Below are 20,622 nucleotides of genomic sequence, written 5' to 3' on the forward strand. Positions count from 1 at the left end.
TTTTTTTGCATATTTCAGGAAGCCATTTCTGCACCTCTGTACATGTCTTGGCTGGAAATGTTATCGACGGATGTCAAATGTCCTGTTCTCATGGCCAGAGGCAACCAAACGCCAGTATTAACTTTCTACTCTTAAGCGAAACATAAACCAAATCAAATTATTACAATCTAAAAAGACACACATAGACATAATTTTAAAACAATAAGAGTATTATTAATTAGATTCGATTTTTGTTTTCTTCTTGTTTTCAATAACAAGCTAGTTTTTTAGTTAATATGTTCTCTAAACAAATACAATGTTTATTTAAATTAAGTTCATATAGTTCAATTCAATTTCTTATAGACATGATTTTCATTTGCTGCAAGTGGTTGGGAACACAACGAAAAAATAGAATAGGATGTCCTCTTTATCTCTTAAAGTAAGTATCAATTTGAATAATAAAATTCCAAGTGGAGAAATTCCGCTACATCCCACACAATACAAATAGCTCCTGGGTTAATTTAATAATATGCTCTGCGGGGATTATTCTACAAAGAAAATACCGGAAATTAATGAATACCAAGTTTTAGTTCCCTTACCAGACAACTTACCAAGGGATTAGGTCTAAAGCGATAGGCCAACATCATACGTTTACGGTATGCATCATACTCATTGTCGCAATCTTCGGGTGAGGCAGCATTGGCAACTCCCAAACCTTGGTTTCCCTCGCGTTGAGGGCCCCTTTAGAGGTAAAAGAAATACAAAGTCCTATAATTTCTTGAAATTTTTTGAAATTTATGTTATGTACTTATTAACTGGATCCACTATACCCGCACCATCTTGTCCTAAACCTTGGCCTTCTTTCCAGCCCAATTTCTGTAGCATTTGGAAACCAATATTGTCCTCCCGCAATTTGTACTCTTTGTAGTCACTCAAATCGGGTTGTCGATTATTTTTCTTGGCCTCGTATTGCTCCATAAATTTCTTCAGCTCTTCTGGTGGCAAAAAGTCGCCAATGTGATGTTTCCCCTCACTTTGCTTTGTTAAAGCCTGCGTCCACATGCGAGTGGCATCCATTTCAGCTTGTCGCAGCTTATGTTCCCAAGTGCCGCCTTCAATGTCCTCATCTGAGTCATATTCATATTTGAACTTTCCGCTTTTAGCCAGGCGATCAATTTCCTGGCGTTTACGCATCATGTCCTGGTAGAGTAAATTAACTTTATAGTGCTCTTCACACTTTGCCCAATCTTCTTCGCTGAGATTTGTGGAACCATAATTAAGTTTAGCATACTGTAACAGTGCAGGATCACTTCGGGTAATGGTTGACAGCATAGGTTTATTTTGATTACCAAAACTACTGGGAACGCCTAAAACAGGGAATTCGATAAAATTTTGAAAATTCATCCTTACCACAAAATATCAAAAATGCCAATGTTAATTTCTGGGGATCCAGAAATTTTCAAATCTCCATGAAAGATTTTTTAGAGTAGAGTACGAATATTTCATCCAAATTTGGACTAAGTGCCTGGGGCCCGTCTCACTACAAAAAGCCCAAATCAGACATGTGCACTGATCAGAGCATTATTAGGCTCATAAAGAAGATATTTGGGGGAGGAGCACGAATCTCAACAAATCTGAGACTACCACTACAAAAACGGAAGGGAGAAGAGCCCTCATCGGTGAAATTTTCTTCTTATCAGCCATTCCAAGCCCCTACAACATTCCAGAACTACGACCAACAGAACAATCCCATGGCAGCCGCTTGTACGTACCAGATTGACCCGATGGAATCATTCATCGGCAAGGGCTGCCGCCTCAGTGTACAACACACTGCTACAAAACGCTTACTTTCCACGTATATTTGGAAAGTACGATCGGGCTTCTGTATCTGCAATCGTCTCAGTGCCTTCAGAACTGTGAAAACCTCCGCTGTTCAAAAGCTTATTTTAGTACCTAATTTTTAGAAACTCAATCGGGGCCTTCTCTGCTCAAATGCACCCTTACATATTTCGCGGTTTATTCAAAAAGCTCCTTCTAGAGGTGATAGAGACACTAATGTGGTGTCACTGGGTCACGGGACAGCTATGAGCACCACACAGGCTGGAACTTTGAGGTCTGATCTGTGTGGTGTTAATCGCTGTCAAGAGAAGCTTAGCTGCGAGCACTAAGCAACCGGGCACGTCCATAGGTTGCGGATATTGGAATGCTCCGTACGGAGTATCTGCAACGGCAGTCGTGGACAATCAGCGGAGAGTCTCAGTGAGAGGCCGGGCAGCACCGGCTCTTGCATAAATACAGAGTGCCTATAATGCTCGATATGGCAAGGGAAGTTATTGGCGCCTTGAAATAACCAATGCTCAACCTGTTCCCGCGGCGATCGGTCCTTTGGACCAGAACACAACAACAACAACTACTTTTGATTTGTTCGACCGCACAGATAAAGGGTTACTTTTATTCCATCCGCCAGATAGTGTAAGCCTGGATTCTCTCGATTTCACAATAAGAGTCTCGTGAAGGGAGCTCGAGAGCTAGAGACACTAAAAAGAGGTCTAGCCGCTTAATATAGCGAGCAAGAGATGAGTCTACTAAAGATTGTGGACGATAAGTCATGCAATTGACTTTGCTAGACAAATTATCCAACAGGTGTGATGAAGCATCTGATTTTATTCAAAGAAAATAACTTTGATACCAGGTCCCCTCCCTTTTCATTTAAGTAGACACCGACGTTACCGAAGGAAGTGCTCCCAAGCAAGATTTGGCAAGATACATTAGACGGCCAAGGCGAATCCGCTTTCGTTGAAGGGGTCGTCAACAGACCAGAGTGCTACCAAGCGAACGCAAGCCGAAGACTCCAGGCTCGCTGTGCACTCTGGAAAAATCCATGCCAAGAAAGCGAAGTTTTAGAGGTAAAACAGGGCCGACCTCCCACCAAGAATAAATGCTCATTAGTCGCAATTGGAGAAAGGCTCTTCGAAACAAGCGCCCTTAACCTGACGTGGAGAAGAAATCAATCCTGCTGAGTCCACTTCGCCTCTGAGCTAATCTAGAGACGGACACACCTTTTTTGCCTAGGAAGAAGATAAAGACGCGGCAATTACTCCACTATTAAAGGGATGGAGAAATGCGGTGCCTGCACCATGGAAGAAAATTGGCGGAAAGATAGTGAAGGTACATGTAATAGATAATCAATGCTGTTGAGTCCACTTCCCCTCTGTGGAAATCCAGGGACTGACGCACCTTCTTTGTCTAGGATAAAGTTAAAGACGTGGCAACTACTCCACTGTAATCGGGATTGAGAAATGCTGTGCCTGGCACCATGGAAGAAAATTGGCGAAAAAATAGTCAAGGTACATGCCATGGTAAGTGCTCCCGGACCTGCCACAGTAGTTCCGTTAGCAGCCGCACAAGGGAAACGATATGCCCCTACCTAGCAAATGCATTGTAAATTTGCCCAAGAACGTTCCGTTATGGGAAAGAGGCAAAGTTTTCACATATCAATGACTGTTGTCCAATGCAAATTTAAGCTCAATGATAAGAGACCTCATTTTTATAGCCGAGTCTGAACGAAGTGCCGCAGTGCGACACATCTTTGGGTAGAAGTTCTTACATGGCTTCTATGCATGGCATAGTACGTCATAAATGTCGCCAGCATTAGGAGGGGATAACCATCGGCGAAAAGTTGTCTGATAATCTTGCCAGGATTAAACTCAGCGTCATAGGCAGACATGCTAACCTCTGGGCTACAATGGCCTCCACCTAGCCAATATCGATTGCAAATAAAATGCATCGGCGATTAGATTAAAAATATGCCAAAAGAAGTTCAAATCTTAACCCCAAAAGGTAACTATGGGGTCTTAAAAATGTTGAAATTATCTAAATCTCGAATGTCTAGCCATGGGCCTTAAGGGCCCATCTCCCTTAAGAGACCAAGTAATATTTTCTTTTAAAATTATGTTTGTAAACAAATCTTCTTACTTGAGGATGAGGAACTCTCCGGTACTTCAACTTTGCCACCCCAACGACTTTTACGCAATTTCTTCTTCTCCATTCTACGCAGCTCTTCCTGCTCTTCAGCTTCTCGCTCCTGACGTTCCTCCTCACTCAGTTCATTGCGGCATTCGATGCGACGTTTTATGTTGTCCGTATTACGATCCATCATGCCACGACGATATTCATCGTCCGAATCATTATCGGCACTTATCACCGATTCAGGATCGTATTTATCCTCCTCCATGGAATAGAAAGGCCGACGTTGACGATAGTTGCCAGGATTGGCTTTTTTCTCCTGTTCCATTTCCTCATATTCCTTTTGTTGTTGCTCTTTGAGCTTTTCCTGACGTCGATCGATTATTTCCTGGCGATAGTGGTGATATTGTTCCGAAGATTTTTCACTTAGGAACCTAAACATCAACAAGAAAAAGAGAGAAGAAAATGCATAGAGAATAAACGAAACAATAATAGATATTTTACAAAAAACCACGTGGATAACCACGACAAATTTGGCATTTAGTGCTCATCGTTCGTAGGTTGGTTGATTGGTTAAAAGGAATTTCAAGTAAGAAGCATAGCTCGATTTGTGGAACCCACATCATTTGTCATCCATCATCTTCACTGCAGCCGAAAGACTTCCAAACAGCTTGTGGCGCGAGCAGAAACTAGCGGCTGAATCATTTTTTCTCAAAACTGAATGTCATTTTTTTTTCTATTGGAATTTTTTTGCGAAAATTTCTCAAAACAAATCTAATTTCTCTTAAATGGTGTTCAAGTCCCTGGTCCGTCATGTCAATGAATTTCCTTTTTTCCTTTTTTTTTTTTTTTGTTTTTCAGTCTTTTAAGTTTCACTGTTAGCGGTTTCTTGTTTTTTTTTTTCTCGTTATTTACCACAATGCCGGATGCAATTGATTTTTATAGCCGCGCAATGTTTCTTCATATGCATCACCGTTATCGACCACCAAATCGATAAGATTTTCTATGGATGTTGGTAATTGTATGCATTTGTTATTGTCGAGCGGGTTATTGTCTGAAAAAACTACTGAAAATTCTCTTAAAATCTTATTCGTTAAGCTTCAAATTGTAAATGTATAAAACAAAGGGGAGACAGAGATGACAAGAGAAGATTATAAAGGACACAGAGAGAAAAATAAAAAATTAAGCATGCCTTTAAAGACTTTTTACAGAGTGAAAGTTATGATTTTACCACATGTTACAGCGACTGGACAAGGTCATTTTTGATTGAGAGTAGATTATGAATCGATAGCACAGCTGTGGTGGTGATTTGATTTTCTTGTTACACCAGAAGACTTATGACGGCGGCGCTTTACGTAAGAGGCCGATTAAAAATATTGCTACTATTGGGTTGCCCAAAAAGTAATTGCGGATTTTTTAAAAGAAAGTAAATGCAGTTTTAATAAAACTTAGAATGAACTTTAATCAAATATACTTTTTTTCTAAAGCAAGCTAAAAGTAACAGCTGATAACTGACAGAAGAAAGAATGCAATTACAGAGTCACAAGCTGTGAAAAAATTTGTCAACGCCGACTATATGAAAAATCCGCAATTACTTTTTGGGCAACCCAATATATGGAGGCCCTGTGATAGGACGAATTAAACCAAGTTGTTGCCGACTGGGCACCGTAGCGCAGAGGTTAGCATGTCCGCCTATGACGCTCAACGCCTGGGTTCGAATCCTGGCGAGACCATCAGAAAAAAATTGTCAGTGGTGGTTTTCCCCTCCTAATGCTGGCAACATTTGTGAGGTATTATGCCATGTAAAACTTCTCTCCAAAGAGGTGTCGCACTTCGGCACGCCCATCGGACTTAAACTTGAATCGGACTGCATTCAATGATATGTGTAAAGTTTGCCCCTGTTCCTTAGTGGAATGTTCATGGGCAAAATTTGCAATTTGCATTTGCTGCCGACTGGGACCTATAAAAGGAATCCCTAAACAAGTACAAGAGTGAGTCTGTATTGCGTGCCGATGGAGTCCTCCATTCTCTGCAGATTGCTCTGAAAGAATTCGAAAGCTCTTATGAGCATTCTAATAGATGACGGAAGCTGAACAAAGTGTAGGTGAGATTATTGATCTACTGGCTGCTAGCCAGTGTACTTTGACGTAGTAGGTAGGTCGATGTACCCGAATGGTATTGAAGACCCCTATTACAATACAGTGCGGAGTCACTGTCCGGGATTGAGGTAAAAATAACGAAGGGGAAGATAGTCTGGTCGATGAATTCGTTTTAACTCTACAAGTCAACTGGACCGAAAAGCCTGCTTGCTACCTTCTGCAATGGGCGAGAACGTATGCCACACTACTCCTTGGGATGGTTGTTGTTGTAATCACATTTTCATGTGGAGGTGGCTATACTTGTCCTATAGGTGAGCAGGCTCGTTCCGGTCTGAAGGACCGATCGCCGCGGGAACAGAGTAACCATTGGAAATTTTAAGGCGCCAATAAGTCGCCTTGTCATATCTAGCATCATAGGCACTCAGTATTTCCCCAAGAACCGGTACCACCGGACCTCTCTCTGAGACTCTCCGCTCGGTACCGCTGATTGTCCGCGACTCCCGTTGCAGCTACTCCGTATGGATCATTTCACTATCCGCAACCTATACACGCGCCCTGTAGCCTGCTGCTATGCTTCTCGTGGCAGCTAAGAACACCACACAGATAGGACCTCAAAGTTCCAGTTTGTGTGGTGCACACAGCTATCATGTGCCGGGCCTTGGGATGGTTTTTAGGAATTGCGTTTTGTTAGATTACATGCCGACTAAGTGTCCTGAGATTAGGGTGGTTTTCCTACCGAAGGCGGGGAAAACGTGGCAGCACAGATCGAACCACAAAGTTCCAGTTTGTGTGGTGCACACAGTTATCCTGTGCCGGGCCTTGGGATGGTTTTTGGGAATTGCGTTTTGTTAGATTACATACCGACTAAGTGTCCTGAGATTAGGGTGGTTTTCATACCGAAGGCGGGAAAAACGAGTCACTCACTGCCCAAGAACTACAAGCCAATAAGTCTCTCATCCTGGTAAGATAGTAGAGCGCTGAATTCATTTAAACCCCTGCAAGTCCACGAGTCTGGATGGTGTCTTTCCTGCTATGTTGCAAAAGACAGGACTTTTTGCCAAATGACACCCTGAGGATGACTCCTAAGGGTGGTTTTTAACCGCGAAGGCAGGGAAATCGAGTCATAGTCGAGCCAAAGACCACAGTCTCTCATTTTTCGTTTTGAAGACCTTAACTGACACTTGGAAAGGGAATTTGGCTGTGGGCGACTTCACTCGGGGGGCCTTTTTGGACATAGAAGTGAAATTTATAATGTGAAATTGGAACTCAAACATGGACATGATACGATGCTGAAAGGCCTTAATTATCAACTTATCACTAGCGGAGAGCTCGATTGGGAAGATTGTGACTAGAGGTAATATTCTAGGAGGGATTTGTACCTTCTTTTGTGGCTTCTGGTTATCATAGGAATTCTCAGCTTCTGGCGACAAGGTCGTTGCCTACGCGGATGAGCTACACGCAGTGGAATAACAGTTAGATATATCAAAATGATGCACTAAGTCCTGCTACTCAGATCTTCTTCTCAGATCTCATGTGGACCACCACAATGAGTAAACAAAGATCCTACCCAAATGAAGGCATAACTAAATGCTCTCTAAGTAGTATCTACTGTGCTGCTATCGCAGAGACAATTCCAAGCACAATTTTTTTAATAGGCATTCACTGCCTAAAAACGTCGAGTAGATTCTCATGATCTAGAACAGTTCAGCGTTACAAGAGAGAAACTATAAATCAAGCGGTATTTCAAGCGAGTCTAGATAGCATTCACGGCAGAAACTGTGAACAGCTGGTCCTTGAAGGTCGAACGCCACCCATTGCACCTAGAGAAGTTAGCCTGCCGCGGCAAACCAGAGTAGTTCTGGATCAATTGAGTTCCAGCCGATACGGGACTGTTTCTGACAATTATGTCAGAGATATAATTGGGACCGCACGACACATGCCACCTGTTCAACTGCACAGCCAATCCTACTCGACTTTGAAACACAACACACTGCTACAAGTACTACTCGAGCCTTGTTAAGAAGTTTCCAGATAAGAGTTTAAACCACAGGTAGGGAAAAATTTCTATTTTGTATTGTCCTTAAGAAATTTAACCACACTATCGATTCATAATCTACGAGTTTAGGATCGGAAAAAGGATGTTTATAAGGCAATTTTTTATGATTGTTTAAAATAAAAATCATAATAAAAATGCAAAACATGTGAATAAATAATTTGTCAAATGTAGGGGTCAGAGGTCAAGCCGTTAACACTCACCTTGGGAGTTTTGTTGAAAATCTGGCTGTTGTTGATGAGCCATTTGCTGCTGCTGCTGTTGTTGTTGGTTATGAAATTGTTGCTGTTGTCTTTGATCCTGCATTTGTTGTTGTTGAAGCATTTGTTCTTGCATTTGCTGTTGTTGTTGCTGTTGAAGTTGTAGTTGCCTTTGATCCTGAATTTGCTGCTGCAGCATTTGCTCTTGCAACTGTTGATGTTGTTCCATATCCTGTTGCATTGACTGTTGTACCTGTTGGTGTTGTTGCTGCTGCTGCTGCTGTTGTTGATGTTGTTGTTCCGCCTCTAATCGCTGCTGCTGTTGCTGCTGATGAGCTTCATAGTCCGACCTTATATTTGGCTCTTGTGCATTATTAGCTGGCATTTGTATTGCTTCTAAATTTAACTGGGGCTTTGGTATAGCACTCAAATCAAACTCCTTTGGCTGCGGTATGGTATTCAATTGTAAGGGCTCCGGTGCCGGTATCATATACAGTGGCGTTAAACTGGCCAAACTGAGAGGCAACTGAGGTGGCGGAGGAGGTGGTGGTGGTGCCACTGTTACCCCAGGCATTGGCAGCAGCATTGCGGCGGCTACCGTTGTTGTGGGCGGAGGTGGTGGTGGCACAAATTGTGGAGCTCCCGATACTGCTATGGCAGCTGGATTGAAATATGCCGCCGCTGTATGCGGTGGCATGGGCATTGGTTGTACTGATGTTGCATTCGGATCTTGCAAGATAAGATGATTTGGTGCTGCAATTAAGGCGGGATTAAAGGAAAATTGCATTGGCTGTGATGTTGGTGGCATTGTGGGTGGATGTGGAATTTGTGGTGGTTGCTGTTGCTGAAGCTGATGAGGCATCGCCTGCTGTTGTTGCTGCTGCTGCTGTTGATGAGCATGCGATTGGAGAACGCCAGTTTGTTCTGCCGACCCCGAGGTTGCAGAGTTTTCTCCGTCAGCATTTGTATTTGTTGTTGCTTCGGGACTATGAAGAAATGAAAAAAGGTAGAGACATTTTTAATAAACTACAATATGTACCAAAGTAGGATGATTGCAAATTAAATGGCCTGCATCGCCTTGTAATGGTAATTAGAAATGATAAAATTTGTATTTATGTTCCGTATAGACTCAAAAACGGCATTTGCTTGAAATTGGGGGGCGCCCACCCCCAAACCTACCAAATATATATATAGACCAATCACGATAATATGGGACTCAAATGAATGGTATTTAAGATTACAAAACGTATATGATATCCAATTGTCGGATCAAGTGTTTGGGGGACCACCCCAACGCCAAAACTCCCCTAATCGGACATATTTACCGACCGTGGCAATATAGGAATCAAATGAAAGGTATTTACGAGTAGAATTCGAATCTGATATCCAAATGTGGGACCAAGTGTTTGGAAGCCCGCCTCTCCCCAAATTTACGAAGATTGCAATTTGGGGCTTAAATGAATTTTTGGTGCCAAGTGTGTGGGGAACGCCACATCCCATAAACTCTTCTTAACCTAATGGCCGGTGGATACATATGCACAAGATGACGATATGGATGGCGATTTGGATTTCGACACAGTTTACGTGTTTTGTTCATTTTTGTCTTGTCTGCTCTGTATACTATGTTTGCTATGAGGGAGATTGAACCCAGGATCCTGGTTTTGTTTGTCAGAGCAACCTCCATCATTGATCGGTTTCAGTGAGGTGCAACCGGCGCCTAAAGGGGCAATATATCTGGCCATGCTGGCTGGCTTAACAACAATAAGGGCGTAAAGATAGACTGAGTAGTCAAAAGCTTATTCGTGTTGTCGTTGTCATAGCCAGATTTGTATGTGGAGGTGGCGATCCTCGGCAAGCTCCAAAAATGAGCAAACTCCATAAAACCGATCGCCGCGGGAACGCTACCATTGGTTATTTAAAAGCGCTAAAAACTCGCTTTGTCGTATTGAGTACCATAGTTACTCGGTATTTAAGCAAGATTCGGTGCCGCCCGGCATCTCAATGAGACTCTCCAATCGATATCACTGATTGTCCGCGATTGCAAAAGCAGCTACTCCGTATGGAGCATTCCACCATCCGCAAACTGTGGACGCGACCGGTAGCTCGCAGCTAAGCTTCACGTGATAACAATGAACATCACACAGATCGGAGCTCAAAGTTCCAGCCTATTTGGTGCTCATCGTTATCCAGTGACGGCTCATAGTTATGGTAAGTAATATGGAGAGGTTGTCCGATTCCGAGATATGGGGATGCAATGGGAATTTCTGGCGAGTTACTGCAACTCCTCTTAATTCTAGTGGGGGAAACCTCATTTACCGTGCACAACGTGGAGCCTTAATTCTGCTCTGCCTAAGCTATGCCCGCTGGTCGTAATCTAGGGGAGAATACCATGAAACGTGATACGAATTAAAGTCCCCTAGAACCAGGCGATAATGGCCAGATAATTGGCCACTAATGTCGGGCCTGTAAACTTGACCATTTACTGATTCACAACTACCAACCAGCGGTATGTACGCAGCCCCGGACTATACTGTTATCCCCATACATTCCATGTAGGGGTCGCTAGCGCCAGGCGCAGGCGAGATCGGTCTATACGGAACGGTGTATCATGAAGGCCAATACCCCGCTTCCACTCCTTAAGCGACCTTTACGAAGGGCATTGTATTCGTTACAACTAGCCAGGCTGCTGGTGTTGGTCAGCTTTATCTCCTGGATCGCTGCAACCAATATGTTTCTCCCGACTCATAAAAGCTACTACTGCGATGTTGCCTCCGAGACAATTGGAATTCAATTGCAAGAATGCTACACATCGCAGCACTACCCCAGCAATACTGGGGCTGGGGTGTTGCTGATGCGTATATTGCTGCACGGGAGAAGTCGAAGGGGTCAAATAGTCCGACGACAAGGGTGACGACGACAACGCTTGTGACCCACTGCTGTCTACGTTCGCACAGCACACATACAACATATATGCAATGCGACTATACTCCCGTAGTGATGTAACCTGAACAAGATCGGAAATTACACCTCACCGACACTGACCGATAATGGAGGCATTTCTGTCCAACCGAACAGAACCAGGGTCCAGGGTTCTCGTCAACCCAGTACGAACTAGAAGCGATCGAAGAAGGCACTCCGATATGTGCCTCTCCTATGACAAAAAAAGAAGGACAAACACGTATATTGAGGCAGTAGCCCTTGCCCGTGAAAGACTCCATCGGTCAATCCGTACAACCGGCTGGCATGACCATTGGGTCTTATGTCCGTTTTAGTTTTAACAATCATATCTACAATTTTCTAAGAGATTATTACGCAACTTTTTTATCTTTGGGCGTTTTGGCTGTATCTTGGATGAGGTCACAAAGGTCAAGTTAAAACGAGAACTTAAAAAAATTGTTGTTGACTCTACGCCTGTTCGGAGTTATAAACCGGTTAATGCCTTTCTAGTTTTAAATTCGTCCCATTTACATGTTATTCAGACAAAAATACTTTTCAAAAGGGATCTATAAAAAAAGTATGTCGACAGCCTCTTTTTTCGCACAGGAAATGGCGGAGGGGGTTAAAAAAAGACTTTTGTTGCACATGTGAAATTTTGGCTGGAAAATGGTACCAACGTTTTCATCTGTGTTTCAACGCCATATGACCGTTTTACTTTGACCTTTTTCTTCCATGCTTTGCAATAAGGGTACACTTGGCAAAAATTACCTTCAACATGAATTATCTTACATCCATGCTTAGTGCGTAAAACATAACAATTGATTATTTTAACTTGCATAAAGTAAAGTGCCTTCGAGGCCGAGTATATAGATATGGTTGTCAAGTCGATTGGCTACATAGCTCCCATAGAAACTCGTAGATATTACATAAATCCAATTGAAACGTAATAATTAATAACATATTACTACACTACATACATACATCAGGAAACATTTGACTTGAAAATACTTACACCACTATTATAGGTTTTGGTTGTTGCTGTTGCTGCTTTTCCAAAATCTTTTTGAAATTCTCCAAAAATGAGCCATCATTACAAAAACTATTTTGTATTTTAACTTGTGGTTGCTCGGCGCTTGGCGCTGCTATTGTCGGCCTTTTGACTCCAGCTCCTCCATACATTTTACCCGTCATTTTACTAGTGACACTTGACTTAGTGGCTGTGGCAGAGGTGGTGGAGGCAGTCGACGACGAGGCGGCGGTCGCCGTTGCGGTTGCAATTTCCTGTGAAGTAGGTTCCACCGTTTTTGACTCATCCTCTGATACATCGGATGATTTCTTTTCTGTTTCTTTTTCATTTTCTGCAGATCCTGCCTTCAATTTGTTAGCTAACGCCTGTGCGGCCACCACCGCTTTAGCCAACTCCGCGGTGCGTTGTTTTTCCAATATTTCTTGACGTTTTTTTGCAATTAACTCCTCTTGCTTGCTCATCTGAGCGAAGCGATCAATGCGAGATGCCGGGCGCTGAGACATTATCGCTGAATTCGCATAAATTCCAATTCTATTTTAAATTACTAAATAACTAAATAGCTTTATGTATCTCTAGGCTTAGGGATCTAAAAGTCGACTTTCGGCTAATCGATTAATCGACTTATTGTGTAAAAAAGTCGAGGTCGACTTTATCTGAATAAAAAGGTGGAATAATCGACTTTGAAGTCAAATAATAGGCCTGTTGGCGTACTTTTCCAATTACAATTTTCCGGTAAAAATTTGCAGGAGAGTAAGTACAGTTAATAGACTTTTTGTGTAAAAAATCCGAAATACTCCAAAAAACACAGGATTTAGCACTTAAATTTCGAAAAGGCCATAAATCCGGATTTAGGGGCCAATGTAAAAGTACTTTTACTCTCTTTTGCTATTTATTTGATTTAATCAGCTGATTTTCATAAAACGTCTGTTTGATGCTGCAAATATCTGCTGGAGTTTTTTCCAACAGAAATTACCAAACTCTACACACTGTGAATACTGTCACGTACTCTCCCGCTCTCTTCTGCTGGCAAATAAAATACGCGAACGACTTCCAGTAACAATTTGTGCAAATTTAGACAAATTTTTGAGAACACTTAATGTCGAAAAGTCGAAAAAACCGAAGTACAAAAGTGATCTTTACAGGAAAAATACCAAAAATTACTCAAAATGGAGCGTTTTTTAAAAATAAAGTAAAACACAGAAAACCCCAAACACCACCCAATATCAAAATGAACCCAACGGGACAATATGGGTATCAAATTAAAGGTATTGGCATTTTAGTTAAGAACCATACACAAACAAACAACGAAAAATGGCGCGAACTAGTAATAAACACAAAATCAGAGAGCCCGACAGGGAATAACTGTAAGCACCACACAGGCTGGAACATTGAAGTCCGATCTGTGTGGTGTTCATTGCTGTCATGAGAAGCTCAGGTGCGAGCTACATGAGGTTGCGGATAGTGGAATACGAAGTAGATGCAACGGCAGTCGCGGACAATCAGCGGTATCGAGCGGAGAGTCTCAGTCAATATAGGGCTCACGCGAAAGGTATTGGGAACAAGACATATTAACCCAGGTAGTGTACAGAAAACAACTGAGTAAAATTTGCTCTCGCGAAGTGGATTATCTGAAAGAACCATACAAACACACAAACAAAGAAAAATGGCGTGAACCAGTATCGTACTGAAAATCAGAGTTGAACTTATCACTGATTTTGACATATAATGCACTCAATTTTTGTTGTTGTTGGGCATGGTACAATTAAAAGGTATCGTCATTAACACAACAACAAAAGCCACAAATCATATGGTGCAATCCGCCATTTTGCCATCAAGCTGATTGACGTTTTGCCACCACACACAAAGAAATTTGACCATATGGTTTTTATGTTGTTGTACAAATGAGATAACCTTTAAATAACTCAGCATTGGCCTTTTACATTAAAATAGGGCAATAATGTGGATAATTTTGAATTTAGTTTTTCTAATTTGAGGTCAATTTTAGTACAAATACATCTCGAAAAAATCTTCAACTAATAAAGGGATTCAAATCAAAAAACGTCAAAGTTCCAAATTTTGGCGAAAAAATCGTCAAAATGATCAAAATCGCACAACCAAACGCTTTTAAAAGTGCATCTGATTTGGACTGGATAGACCACAAATAAAACACAGCAATTGATTGAAAAATTCAACAGACTCTATTCGACGCCAAAACTCAAATAAAAGTCATCAAAAAAATACTTAACGTTTGCTGTGTTTATTTGTGTTCAATCCATAGCAAGACACATGTACTGTATAAATCAAGTGAAATGTTGTACTGAAAAGTTATCGATATCATGCGATAACAGATGCTGGGTATTATTTATAGGCAGTTTATACGCCACATCATGATAGTTATCATCGTATCGTGTGTAGGTGTTGATTATAGCCTATGACAAAAAGAGAATATAGGTTTTTTTCTTTAATTTTCACACTTTTCTTGTCTTTTTTAACTATCGCTCACGTTTCTTGATATAAAGTTAGTGAACCAGGCAGTAAATCTGTGGATAACGGATTAAAAAAAATTAAATACCACAAAGACAAATACCAAGCGCAGTCTTTCACCGCCTTTCTGAAAAGAAGTGAGCTAATTAAGGTATCTTTCAATTAATCTAGATGAAACCACTCATGTAAGTTTCGTTAATGGAATTTTTTATTACTATTAAAATAGCATACGTTAAATATATATTTATGTATGTATAATAACTATATAATAGTGTAACAACAACGAGAATATATATTATTTTTTTATTTAATATTTTTAAAAACACACAGAAATTGTTAAGTTGTTATAAGTCTCAAAATTTTACGAATACAATTATAGCAATATATATTATAATAATAATAATTATAAGAATGACTAGAATTTTGAAGAAACAAAGTGTTTTATTTCCGGCTATCGAAAGCGAAAGGAATTAAGTAACATTTATAAATAGGAATATGTATAAATGTTTGTGTGTCTTTTTTTGTTTCAAACAGGCATATATATGTTCGTTTGTAAATATTGAATATAAGTTTTCATAAATGTGAATGCTTGAATACACGATCCCAATATTTTGAATAGCGCTCGATAAATAATTCCCCTTAAATGCAAACATCTTATTAATATAGTATATTTATATTCCTTAATAAAAACTATTTTGAATCGACTTTCTTTTAATTAAACTTAGGTACAATTAGTCCCTTAAGGATATCAAAACTATTACCATCGGGATGCACTATTTCAGTCAAGCCATTAGCCAACTTGACCTGCAGGAAGCCATATTCATCTATGCCTAAAATCTTGACATCTTTGGTTGAGCCATCCTTGTCACAAATCGATATGGATTGATCACTAAAATTAAATTTGTTAAAAATATCGTTAAATTCAAACAGTCTCCCAACTAACCTGTGTAGCCACAAATCGTAATAAATTTTGTAAAATTTGTCAAAATCTCCATTTTGTATTAGTTCGACCAATTGTTCGATTTCATTAAACATCATTGCTATGAATTGTTCGTACTTAAGCAATGGCAAATTTTTTTGGTTAGCATGATTATACTCCCTGATCATGTCATTTACGCATATGGTTGGCTTGCTGTTATCCAAATTGATACCACATCCGATATTGACTATAGCATTCGTTCCGTTAAGTGTGGTTCTCACCATTAAACCACCAATTTTAGTAACACCATTGGCATATGCGTCGTTGGGCCACTTTAAACCGATATTCAGGACCTTCAAGAAAAAGAAAGGATCACATACAAGCTATTAAGTAAGTTTCAGTGTGGGTATTTAATTAATATTGAAGAGATGGTGGAGTGTTTGCAGATTTGTACTTTGGTACGTAAATTTTATTGTCGTTGCCATCCAATAGGAAATGCCCATACGCGCTTCATTTGTTGAAATTACGGGTTAGTAGCCATTCCTTTAGGAAAGATTAGTTTTAGTATCCTATTTTTGGATAAGGGTAGTTTTGGTACCTGTTCCTTTTGGAAAAAAGTAGTTTTAAAATCGATTCTCTATCCATTCTATTAAATATCATCAGGGAAAGGGCAATATCATTGGGAAATGTTAGTTTTTGCCTATTCCTTTGGGAAATGGTAGTCTTAGTACCCTCTCCTACCCTTAGTTTTGGTGACCTTTCATTTCGAAAAGGGTGGTTTAGGTATGCATTTCTTTGGAAAAGGGTAGTTTTAAAATCAATTTCTATGCGAAAAGGTAGTTTAAATACCCTTTGCTTTGAGAAAGAGTAGTTTTAGTACCCTTTGCTTTGGGAAAATATAGTTTTAGTACTCTTTCTTTTGGAAAAGGTCAATTTAGTACCCATTCTTTTGAATACGGTAGCTTTGTATCCTTTTATTTGGGAAAGAGTAGTTCGTAAAGTTTTCTTTGAGAAAGGTTAGTTTTGTTCTTTGGGAAAAGTTGTTTTACTACACTTTCCTTTGGAAAGGGTCGTTTTGTACCCTTTTCTTTGGAAGATGGTAGTTATGTACACTTTCCTTTGGGAAATTGTAGTTATGTACACTTACCATTGAGAAGGTTAATTTTAATTCCTCTTTCTTTCGAAAGGATAGTTTTGGTACTCTTTCCTTTGAGAAAAGGTAGTTTTGGTACTCATTCATTTGAGAAAAAGTAGGTTTGGTATTCTTTCCTTTGGAAAAGGGTAGTTTTGGTACCCTTTTCTCTGGAAAAGGGTAGTATTAGCAACCTCTCATTTTGCGAAACGCTAGTTTAGTACCAATTCCTTTAGGAAATTGTAGTTTTAGTACCCTTTCCTTTGGGAAGTGGTAGGTAAAGTACCCTTTCCTTTGAGAAAAGGTAGTTTTGGTACTCTTTTCTTTGGAAAAGGGTAGTTTTAGTACACTTTTCTCCGGAAAAGGGTAGAATTTGTAAAATTTGCAAGTGCAAATTTTGCCCATGAACATTCCACTAAGGAACAGGGGCAAACTTCTCACATATCAATGAGTGCAGTCCGTTTCAACTTTAAGCTCAATGATAAGGGGCCTCCTTTTTATAGCCGAGTCCGAACGGCGAGCCGCAGTGCGACACCTCTTTGGAGAGAAGTTTTACATGGCATAGTACCTCACAAATGTCGCCAGCATTAGGAGGGAAAAACCACCGATGAACAATTTTTTTTCTGATGGTCTCGCCAGGATTCGAACCCAGGCGTTCAACGTCATAGGCGGACATGCTAATCTCTGCGCTACGGTAAAATTTACTTTTGCAAATCGGTAGTTTAGTACCCATTCCTTTGGAAAATGGTAGTTTACGTACCCTTTCCTTAAAGAAGTGGTAGGTAAAGTACGCTTTCCTTTGAGAGATGGTATGTTTAGTACCCTTTGTTTTGGGAAAGCATAGTTTTAGTACCACGCTAGAAGGGTTGGTAAGACCTTTGACCTATTTAGCCAAGGAGCAGTATCTTGATCTAATGAGTTGCGCCGGTTATTGAGCGTTAGTTCATAGACTGAGAAAATTTCTCGCCGCATCCGTGGTCGCTAAGCCGGTAAACTACATGCACAATTTCAATGGATGAAGCCACAAGTCACAAAACTTCGAAGACGGTGGGCGCCGACGGGGCTGATGCTGATAAATTTCGATGTAACAGTAATCAGGTTCTTGACTAAGGTTCTTTACCTCCCTCTGAGTACTCTTATGGTTGCCGATATCTGAAAAATGTTCCTCTGATCTCGCTAAGGAGAATTGTGCAGACCGCTTTCGTTTCTTTCGCCTGTAGTAGCTAAGCCACTTCTACTCAGGAACCTTGCTGGAAAATATCAATATGCCAAGGCAGATTTAAAAGGTGGTCTCATTTATACAACTAACACAAATCATATTGTGCAATCCATCATCTCCTCATCATTGTTTTAAACACAACCAAAGAAACCAGGATTCACTAATAGAAAGTTAGGTCACTTGCCAAAACATAAAATAGACAGGCCCCATGAACATCATTAAGGATGTTCATCAAATTTGACGAATGAAAATGTTATCAAATAGGAGAAAACGTAAACAAAGAATGAATGTATAAACAGAGCACAGAGAGAGATAGTTGACACCCTCAACCTTAGTATATCCGCCTTTAGGATCAGCATGGATTTTGTAAATTGTTCAGCACGACACATATTAGCCGAGGTCTTTGCCGTGCTATTGGACGATTCATTGGTACAAAAACACATATGGCGGGTCTGAATAGCATTTTATGAATGCTACGATAGTGGAAACTGTAAAAGGCTGCCTGGGAATGCCACCGTGATAATTGAACCTCCATCGACAAAAATGAGTTCTTTCTTCGAGACGAATACTACCTATCAATCTAAGTCCTTTGAAGTTCCCACACCTAAAGTTTTCTGATGATGAAACGCGTCAAATTATGGTTGGATTGGTGTATCTCCTGTGACTTTCATTTTTTCCATTGCATACGAATTTTCGATCTTTAAGTGGAGACAGACATCTGATGTTAGAAATTGGAGAGGATGTATACAGTTAGTATCGAACCGTTTAGAGAAACGTACTTCGTTCGAAGGCCACGGTAGCGCAGAGATTAGCATATCCACCTATAACGCTGAACGCCTGGGTTCGAATGCTGGTGAGACCATTAGAAAAAATTTTCAGCGGTGATTTTCCCCTCCTAATGCTGGCAACATTTGTGAGGTACTATGCCACGTAAAACTTCTCTCCAAAGAGGTGGCAATAAAGAGGAGGCCCCTTATCAGTATATGTATATGAAGATATATATACATATACGCTATCTTGTTCCATACGCCACTTTATAAATTTTGAGATAAACACACTTGAAGTTAGTAAAATGCATTAAAATAAGTCATATTTGGCATATTTTACACACCAACATCTGGAAAACTAAATAAAATAAGTGACATTTTCTTAGTGATACTGAAAGGGCGTGTCTTAACATCACTAAAACCGATTCTTTTTAAAAAAATTAAAAAATGGCGTATGGTACAAGATAGCGTTAAGTCGACGATGTGTCAGCAACAGCTGATAAACTTTCCCTTTTTTCTGTGGTATAAAAAAATGTGTGAGAGATTGATTCCAGTCTGCTCTGATTTCAAATTGTCAATACTTTGCAAACGCAATACATTTATGGAACTCTCTACCCTCATCTATCAAATGTATTGGCAACGCAAATTCATTTAAAAGCCCTATATAGGATAAAAAGGTGGTCACAGTGGCTTTTAACAGCCGGCCAGGTTTGACGGTATTAAGATGTCAGATTTTTTTTGCATTTTCTTTGTTTTTGGGAAGTGGTTTTGTGTTTCAACTCACTTTCACTTTTCGAAAACTTTTCATTTTCCCGCCGTCAAAGTTAGCTGTTCTGTGATAGCGGAGAAAAGCCATTTTTCGAATTCCCGCCCAAAAAAATGAAAACCAAAATGTAAAAATAACATTGATATTCGAATAATTTAAAAAAAATTAAACAACTAATTACTTGTTTGAGAAGCACTCATTAAGGAACTCAGAGGAATTTTACAGTTGTGTTTTGTTTTTATTTTCATACCAAGAGACGTTTTTTATCTGCACTTATGGTTTTATTGTTATTTTTTTCACAAACGAATAAAATAAAAAACGAAAAAACGAACCATTGAAACCAATAAAACAAAATGATGCCGACAATGATGTCAAGTGTGGCCACTAAAATTTATTTTTGTCAATTTCCTCACTATAAACAGAGTACTATTTTTTCATCGTATTTCCTCCAGCGTTTCACCGACGTTTTTTGTATGGAGTTTGACAGCATTATGCCTGAAAAGCTGAACAGAATACTCAGCTTAATACTAAACAAAAACATTTTTCAGGGGAGAAAAGAGCCACGGAACAACTCAAAAGTTTTCGTTTCACTATCTAAAATGAGTTTCAGAACACACTCGGCTTCTTTCTCGCATATTATCTTCTCATGTACGCTCAAGTATACACACGCTCACACAAATGTTTTGTGTGGCAAAACGTCGGTCAGCTTGATGGCAAGCATGGCGAAACAATTAAAGGTGGTCTCATTTGTACAACAACCACAAATCATATGGTGCAATCCGCCATGTTGTCATCAATCTGATCGACGTTTCGCCAAAACACAAAAAGAAAAAAATTGTGTGCGTGTGTGTATAGATGTGCGTACATGAGCAGAGAATATGCGAGGAAGAAGATAACAAAAAGAGATTGCAAATTAAAATCTGTCGTCTTAATACCGTCATACCTAGCCGGCTACTAACAGCTGTTCGCGTGAGACCCCCTTTTTATATCCATCTTGGACGGCAAGATGGCGGATTGGACCATTTGATTTGTGGCTATTGCACAAATGAGACCACCTTTGTTTCGCCATGGGAT

General features: G+C 40.2%; 3 protein-coding genes across 5 annotated transcripts in view; 1 reads left to right on the plus strand and 2 right to left on the minus strand.

Moving 5' to 3' along the window:
- Window positions 1-312, plus strand: part of LOC106086244 (bumetanide-sensitive sodium-(potassium)-chloride cotransporter) — a 39,499-nt gene extending 39,187 nt beyond the window's left edge. Inside the window, exon 11 of the mRNA XM_059362341.1 lies at window positions 19-312. Within this exon, the coding sequence (XP_059218324.1) occupies window positions 19-135 (117 nt within the window). The 3' untranslated portion in view covers window positions 136-312. The remainder of the gene's footprint in view (window positions 1-18) is intronic.
- Window positions 189-12,877, minus strand: LOC106086245 (uncharacterized). Of its 2 annotated transcripts, none has more exons than XM_013250833.2 (7): window positions 12,247-12,877; window positions 8,301-9,283; window positions 4,861-5,008; window positions 3,955-4,379; window positions 788-1,346; window positions 591-720; window positions 189-527 (listed from the first exon to the last, which is right to left on the minus strand). In XM_013250833.2, the coding sequence occupies exons 1-7, from the start codon at window positions 12,762-12,764 to the stop codon at window positions 501-503; spliced, it is 2,790 nt and encodes a 929-aa protein (XP_013106287.2). In that variant the 5' UTR covers window positions 12,765-12,877; the 3' UTR covers window positions 189-500. The 2 variants fall into 2 exon arrangements, with proteins under 2 accessions (XP_013106287.2, XP_013106286.2); XM_013250832.2 differs by having other exon boundaries at window positions 4,861-5,011.
- Window positions 12,878-15,397: 2,520 nt separating this feature from the next.
- Window positions 15,398-20,622, minus strand: part of LOC106086242 (uncharacterized) — a 33,540-nt gene continuing 28,315 nt past the window's right edge. For both annotated transcript variants that reach the window (XM_013250824.2, XM_013250823.2), the window contains exons 13-14: window positions 15,689-16,017; window positions 15,398-15,634 (exon numbers count right to left, since the gene is read on the minus strand). In XM_013250824.2, the coding sequence (XP_013106278.2) occupies window positions 15,457-15,634; window positions 15,689-16,017 (507 nt within the window). In that variant the 3' untranslated portion in view covers window positions 15,398-15,456. The remainder of the gene's footprint in view (window positions 15,635-15,688; window positions 16,018-20,622) is intronic.

This window comes from Stomoxys calcitrans, chromosome 2 (genome assembly GCF_963082655.1).
Source record: "Stomoxys calcitrans chromosome 2, idStoCalc2.1, whole genome shotgun sequence".
In the NCBI taxonomy this organism is placed as follows: Eukaryota; Metazoa; Arthropoda; class Insecta; order Diptera; family Muscidae; genus Stomoxys; species Stomoxys calcitrans.